Source organism: Nannospalax galili, unplaced genomic scaffold, assembly GCF_000622305.1.
Source record: "Nannospalax galili isolate Female #2095 unplaced genomic scaffold, S.galili_v1.0 scaffold346, whole genome shotgun sequence".
Taxonomy (NCBI): domain Eukaryota; kingdom Metazoa; phylum Chordata; class Mammalia; order Rodentia; family Spalacidae; genus Nannospalax; species Nannospalax galili.
The window spans coordinates 649,241-656,111 of NW_008357637.1; the positions used below are offsets into that span (position 1 = coordinate 649,241).

At 55.7% G+C, this 6,871-nt stretch overlaps 1 protein-coding gene and 1 long non-coding RNA gene across 3 annotated transcripts in view; one reads left to right on the forward strand and one right to left on the reverse strand.

Moving 5' to 3' along the window:
- LOC103751727 overlaps nt 1–2,069 on the reverse strand; it is a 3,164-nt gene extending 1,095 nt beyond the window's left edge. Inside the window, exons 1-3 of the long non-coding RNA XR_608039.1 lie at nt 2,026–2,069; nt 1,383–1,819; nt 336–622 (exon numbers count right to left, since the gene is read on the reverse strand). This is a non-coding gene — a long non-coding RNA (uncharacterized LOC103751727). The remainder of the gene's footprint in view (nt 1–335; nt 623–1,382; nt 1,820–2,025) is intronic.
- Nucleotides 844–6,871, forward strand: part of Gad1 (glutamate decarboxylase 1) — a 43,697-nt gene continuing 37,669 nt past the window's right edge. Inside the window, exons 1-3 of one of the 2 annotated variants that reach the window (XM_008855237.3) lie at nt 844–1,145; nt 2,493–2,638; nt 5,993–6,055. In XM_008855237.3, coding sequence (XP_008853459.1) covers nt 2,557–2,638; nt 5,993–6,055 — 145 coding nt within the window. In that variant the 5' untranslated portion in view covers nt 844–1,145; nt 2,493–2,556. Of the gene's footprint in view, nt 1,146–2,291; nt 2,639–5,992; nt 6,056–6,871 lie in introns of those variants that run through there. The other variant, XM_008855238.3, reaches the window with a different exon arrangement.

The following is a 6,871-nucleotide window of genomic DNA, read 5'->3' on the forward strand; positions in this document are numbered from 1 at the left end:
TCTCCTTGTAGCCCCAGCTGTCCTGGAACTCACTATATAGACCAGGCTGGCCTCGAACTCACAAAGATCCACCTGCCGCTGCCTCCCGAGTGCTGGGATTAAAGGCATGAGCCACCACGCCCAGTCTTTAAACGGCATGAAATTGAAAAAGAGTAGGGGGAGTGGGCCAAGGTTAGGAGGACTGCCCTGCCCCTGGGGAGCCACCTCTACGCTCGGGTTCTCCATGCGTGTGGAGCGGCGCTCGTGCGTGTTATTAACCTTCAGACATGATCAATCACGAAAATTTCGTTTCTCAGCCCAAAGAGAGGGACTTCAGAGAAAGGGAATTGGTTTACCTTTCCCTCCCGCTGGTGGTACCAGGTAGCTGTGTTTGGACAAGGTATTTCAGGGTGCCTGGAACTGAATGAGGAAACTGGGATGAGTCGATGGAGATTCCATGGTCTGAGTGGTCCCCCTCGTTGGTCTCCTTTGCTTTCACAAGAAGCCCTGGCTCCGTAGAGAGCCAGCGAGGACACCACCCAGAACGATTTGGCTCAAGGGAACGATGCGGGGGGGTCGCAGATCTGGGGCCATCACGAGAAAGGGATCAAGGGAAAGCAATAACTGGAGTCTCCTCGAAGATCTGGAAGGGAGGGCAAAGAAGACGACAAAGAAGAAACAGTGAGGCAGGACGCTTCGTAGGAATTATCTTCCCTGCTTTCACCCAATACCCTGCTTATTTGAAAAAAACAAAGCGTGTGCCGTGTACGTTCTAGATTACTCATAGGACCGTCCCCCCTCCTGGGCACAAATCCGTGAGCTGGGTTTCTGATCGCCCTATAAAGCTCCAGAGGCGGTCAGACACCTGCAAAGGAGCCCAGCCGCTCGGCGGTTGAGCAACGGCCTCGTGATTCCCCCGCGGAGCGGGTCCCCGCCTCCCCACTCCGCCCCCGCCTCCCTCAAGCCCAGCAGCTGCCTCTCCGGATCTCTTTCCTCTCCTCCAGGCTCTCCCGAGCCGGACCTGGGGTAGGGCAAGCAAAGACGCAGCTTTAAAGAGGTGACTCAGTGCATCTACGCCTGTACCAGAGCCCAGAGGATCCAGGCGGATAGCTGGACGCTACACCGAGGAGCAGCGAGAGGGTCCAGCTCGCGACCGCTAAGCCGAGGTGGGTAAACGCGTGACAGCCAGGACTTGCAGCGCCCAACCTGGGCTATTCAACCTGGTCCTCTCCGCCTGCGGCTTCTGGTCAACCCTTACCCCTCGCTCGTGCTCGCCCACCTTCCATGACCGAGTACTTCTCCCCAGCTGGTCTCAGCTGCCCCTCAGTGCACAGCGCAGGGACCCCCCTCTTGCCTCACTCTTCCTATCCTTATCTGCGGTTTCATACCCGAAGGATACACACCGGAGCTGAGGTTGGCGCCCAAGTGACACAGGAGCGGTTTTCCCGTGCGCGTCTGGGCTTGGAGCGCCCGGGTCTCCCAAACGCGTCTAGGTAGCGGCTGCAGCGGGTGCGACCGGGAGCGGTAACCTGTTACTTCGCCGGCATCCGCTTTCCACCGGCGGGCCGCGTGGCTGGGACAGTGCGCGCGCAGGGCTCGCTGTGCATCCCGAAAGACATGGTGGAAGCGGAGGCTGGTGGGCTGTGCTCTGCGGGGTCTTAGATTTACCCAGATTAGCCTGCAATTCGTTCTGTCCGCGAGCCTTTGGGCGCCATGGCGAGCACTGAACAGGGGCGCTGAGCTCTGTCCGCCGGCTCGTGCGCTTTGGGCGCAAGTTCGTTTCCCCGGTGACGTTCTCCTTCTAACCTCCGCCACCCTCTTTGGCTCAGGGCAGCGAACTCTAAGGACAAGGCAGAAGAGAAACACGAAAACTGGGATTGAGCCTCTCCCGAGGCTTGATAAAGCTGGAAACAGGGTGGGACAAAAGAGACCGGCAAGGTTCCGACCCGCTGCCTTTTGGCTGTCTGGAGTGCAAGGTGACTCTGGTTCTTAGCGGGTCAAGTCCTAGAGAGAAATACAAACATATGAATCTTTTTTCCTTCTCACCTTGTCTCACCAAAGTCCCTGTCCCCAGAGCGGTTAGCGTCCTTCTTTCCAGGGAATTAGCCAGACACAACAACGAGATCCAGACACCGAACCAGACGTGCCCGCCCCGTTCGCCCTCTCCCCCCCCGTTACCCCCCCCCCGCCTGCCCGGACGCCGACTGGTGGGAGCCCGGTGGGGCTTGTCAGCGCCTTGCAGTTCAGTCTCCACTCCCAGAGTCCTGCACTGGCTTCGGGAGCCCCTCATCTCTGAGCCTCACTCGGGGTTGCGGGGCTGAAGAGTCGCCTAGGGCTACGGTGCCTGCGCCCGAGTCCCCGCCCCCTCCCACTCACCCCGCACCCCAACCGAACCAGCTCGCTGCCCTTGGTCTCTGTTCTGTCTCCGGTGCCGAGACTTCAAGCGGAGCTTCAGAGCTCCGCGCCGCAGAACCCAGAAACCCTCCGTGCACAGCTCTCCCTTCTCTTTCCAGCCTGTTCCTGAGCCCGACCCGCAGAGGACCCTTGAATAGTAGAGACCCCTGGACCACCGAGCTGATGGCGTCTTCCACCCCTTCTTCGTCCGCAACCTCCTCGAACGCGGGAGCAGATCCGAACACTACTAACCTGCGCCCTACAAGTAGGTCCTGCCCCAGTTTCCTATCAAATGGACTGCAGCGAGGATGGGGGCGCTGGGGCGTCGGGAGGCTGCGCTGTAGGAAAGGGAAAGGGGAGAGCGGAGATGATGGAGGCTGGGAACAAATGGGGCCCTATCCCCAGGATCCTGCTAGAGGTCATTTGGCTGTCGGGGACGCTAGGTTACTCCGGGGCAGCAGAGAACAAGGACTTCACAAGGGCCCAGCAGGGGTGAATTGCTGGGGGCTCCGCGGCGGGTACAGGCGCGCTAGGCGAGCGCTGTTTTGTTGTGTTGTTTGTCTGCCTGATGGGACAAGGATCAAAACTGGAGGCGGTGTGAGGGACCTGGAGTCCCAGCGGGAATAGTTTTCAGGCTCCGACTTTCGTTGAGCTAGGACCTGACCTCCTCTTCTCCCCCCCCCCCCCCCCCCCCCCAAGGAAAAAAGCCACAATTCAGCGCTGTGCTCACAGTCTATAATCAGTGGAAATTTCGACGTTAATTGCAGCTTTTAGAAAATTCAGGGTCCCTAATTGCTCCAAATTTGCGTGGAGCTATTGACGAGTGAGGGAGAAGCCAGGGGCATAAAAGGTGCACAGAACTGCTTGAGACTCAATTAATTACATCTCAGAGACAAAGGGGGCGCGTGGGGGGAGGATTGGGCATCATCCCGAGTGGCAAGAGGTGGAGAACTAGGAGGAGAAAAAACGACTTGGCAGGACGGGAGAGGAAAGTACCCCTCTCCTTTATCCTAGGCAGGAGACCTGTCAGTGTGTGACAAGTCCTGGAGAAGAGAGCACGGAAACCAGATAAAGGGGGCATTTATGCCTCCCCACCCTTCCCTTCACCAATCTGTCTTTAATTCGGATTGGCCTTCTACCTCTGTGTAGAGGCTTGGAGATGCAGGATTCTCGTTTTTCTTTTTTCCATGTTGGGGTGAAGTGTTTCCCCACCCCAAACCAAAAATCTATGAGCTCGACGGTACCGACCCTGGAATCTTGACAGAGGAGGAGCTTAGGGTGGACCATGTGGTTCAGAGTGCTTATTAATGTGCGTCTATGGCACTTTGTGTATGCCTAGGAAAATATTTGTCCCCATCAACGAAAGTGGCAAGATATTAACAGGAGAACCCCCTTCAGTCCCTCGGCGCTGGCTCCCTGGGCAGGAGGCTATAAGTCTTTGGGCCGCGTTCCAGTTCCTTGTGCAGCCCCCTCTTCCCTCACGCCGGCAAGCTACAATGACCCACACAACAAAGAGGGGCTCGCTCCGGAAAGCCGCCAGTGCTAGTGGCACGTGAGGGAGGCGCTGGGCTAGGGGCAGGAGCCGGCCTGGCGGAACTCGAGGCCTGCGCGCCTTTTGTCTGTTGCTTGGGCGTGGGTAAATTTCTTTACCAATTCTCCCCACAATTACCCCGCTCCCCACTCCCAAAGCACACTTTTTCTCAGGTCCTGCAAGGTTGGGGAGCACTTGCTTTCACTCACCCTGGATACTCCTGCACCCTGGCAGACCTCCCTGGTTCTCAAATGCTCAACCATAGCTGAAAGCGATAGTCGGAGTTAACACGCGTAGCGACGCGCCCTGAATCCACAGAGGTGGGGGGCTAAGGATCCTCCGACTCTGCCCTGGAAACAGCCCTCTCCTGGAAATACCCAACCTCAGCAGCCAGCCCGGGTGTCAGCCCTCCGCTGCTTGCGCTGGCCCGAAGGCTGGTCCATTTTCGCCCTCCTTGGAGGACACACCCCCAGCCGCTCAGCTGGCTGTCCTTATCTGGCCCTGTAGGTTCTGTTGGAGGTGCCTGAACAATCTTACACTTATTATTCCAGCAACCCGCTGGCAGGCAAGAAGCTCTCCCTTACCTCAACCGATACTTCTCGATCCCTGCTATATCAAAGGGGCTTTCTCTCCACCCCGCTTCCTCTCTGTGATGGTAACCCTCAACTTGAAAAAACTAGACTGTTTCTGAACACCAACCTCTGGCCAAGTGACCTTGGAAAACTCGTTTAATCTCTGAACTGAAATGTTTCGGCTGCAGAGTCTTAGATTCACATGCCTGCAAGTGTTTTGTAAGGTTGTTTCGAGGATTAGATAAGATGTTTAAAATGAGGGCATGTTATCAGGTGGAAACAGCGCTTTACAAGCCAGGTATTATTATTATTATTATTATTATTATTATTATTATTAGGGTTTTGCTGTTGCACCGATTTCCTGTCAGTGGAACTCCTATCTGTGGCATACTGCCTCTCGATGTCAGGCCGTTTCTTCTCCCCGCTGGGGCTCTGCTGTGCCTGAGGTTTAATGGATGTCACTTTACTTATCGCCGCCAACACTCGCGCGCTGCTGGAGGCACGGGTCGGGGTGGGGTGGGGGATGGGAAACGCCTTGCTTTGCTTCACGGGCAGAGGATTTCTCCGTGGGCCCAACACAGTATGCCCGCAAGCACGCTTGGCTTGGCCGCTTCTTGCGTTCCTTGCAGGAGGCAAAGGCAAGTTAGAGGGGCTGAAAACCGCCTGGTTTAAAAAAAAAGAAGCCCTGAGGCCGGGCCCCTTAGTTCCTACCCAAAGGATAGGTGCGGATGAGTTCGCCTCCAGGCTGGAGGTGTGGAAGGACGGGTTAATCAGGGGCAGATTGCGAAGAGGGGGCTGGGTTGAGGACCGGACAGCAGGCGCACCATTGTCTTCCCGAATCCCCAATCTGACTGGAGCAGCCAAGCGAGCCCGATCATCTAGTCAAATACTATTTTTCACCCAATTAATTCATGAACTCTTCCGCGACCCCATTTCATGCCAGTTTATTTTAAGCTGCCACCCAGCTGGAGACCCGCCAAGAAATTATGAGACGTTTGGGTCCCAGATGCCTCTATGTTCCCTTTCTGTGCTGATGTGGCCGTCCTTCGAGTCTGAGAACTGTGACCAGGGACTGGGACTGGGCCTGGCCGGTGGGTGCTGCGCCACCAAAGAGCCAAGGCCTGGCCCTTCGCGAGGGGGTCAGCCTTCGTCCCACCCCTCTCCGGCGCCTGGGTGGGAACAGCTTGGGGGTCCGGGTCCAGTGCTGTCAGCCCCACTTTTCAAAAACACTATTCTGTACCTGAAGCCAGAAGCAAGCAAGGAATGTGAAGAGAGCTGGGAGCACACGAGTCTGTGAGCCAGAGATGTAGCTGCTTGCTCCTTCTTCCCAGCCCAGCTTTTAATTAGACGCACTAAGGGCCCCCCCGCACCCCCCCCGCGAAAACTTTTGCCCCCCACCCATTTTCTCACTGGCCCTAACCTCGCTAATCGCACCTTTCATTTTATTTATTTATTTATTTATGTGTTTTTTTATTTATTTATTTATTTATTTATTTTATTTTGTCTCTCGTCCTAGCGTACGATACTTGGTGTGGCGTGGCCCATGGATGCACCAGAAAACTGGGACTGAAGATCTGTGGTAAGTGCAAAGGAGCTCTGGGGACCCGCCTGATGGAGCGACTCCTGGGGCTTCTGTGTTACATTCTCCGCGCCCCCCCCCCCAGGCGCGACCTTTTCCTTTACAGAGCCCCCCTTCCCGGGATGGAACGCTGTGCGCCCTGGTGGCGATGGAACGGGAGCACAGCGCCCCCTCCCGGCAGCCCCTCTCAGCCAGCGCCGGGCGGCTTGGACTAGTGAGTTCTTACCCAGGTCGCATAGAAAATGTGCCTGGCCTGGATTTCCTGGCCTGCAGACCAAAGACGCTGTAACGGCTTGAGGCTGTGACCGAGGTGTCCCCAGTGATCTCCCACCCCGGATCTGGGTGCCCTGAAAGCGGCTTCCCCAGCTCTAGGGTTTCGCACCCGAGTTGTCACAATGATTCAATTTCGTTCTAAGGGTAGGTGCGGGTAGCACACTTGCCACACGGTTTTCCTGTCTTCGAAGGCGAGGGAAGAGGGAAATGGGACAGGCACCGGCGGGGAGCAAAGAGCGAGAGGACAAGGGTTGGCCTGGCACGGTTTGGCAGCAGGGAACGAAAACAGATCCTAGAGCAGGAGAGGAAATAGAATTGCTTACTAGAGACGTGAGGGTCTGAAATGAAAACGCCCAAGGGATAATTTTTTTTTTTAAGAGAGAGGGAAAAAAAAGGAGATTTGTTCGAAGGGACACGCTTGAGTGGTTCCGGCTGAACAATGAGGACTGGCTTTTTTTTTTTTTTTTTTTTTTTTTATAAAAAAAAAAAAAAAAAAAAAAAAAAAGAGGACGATAAATCTTTCACTGTGATATATCAAAATAA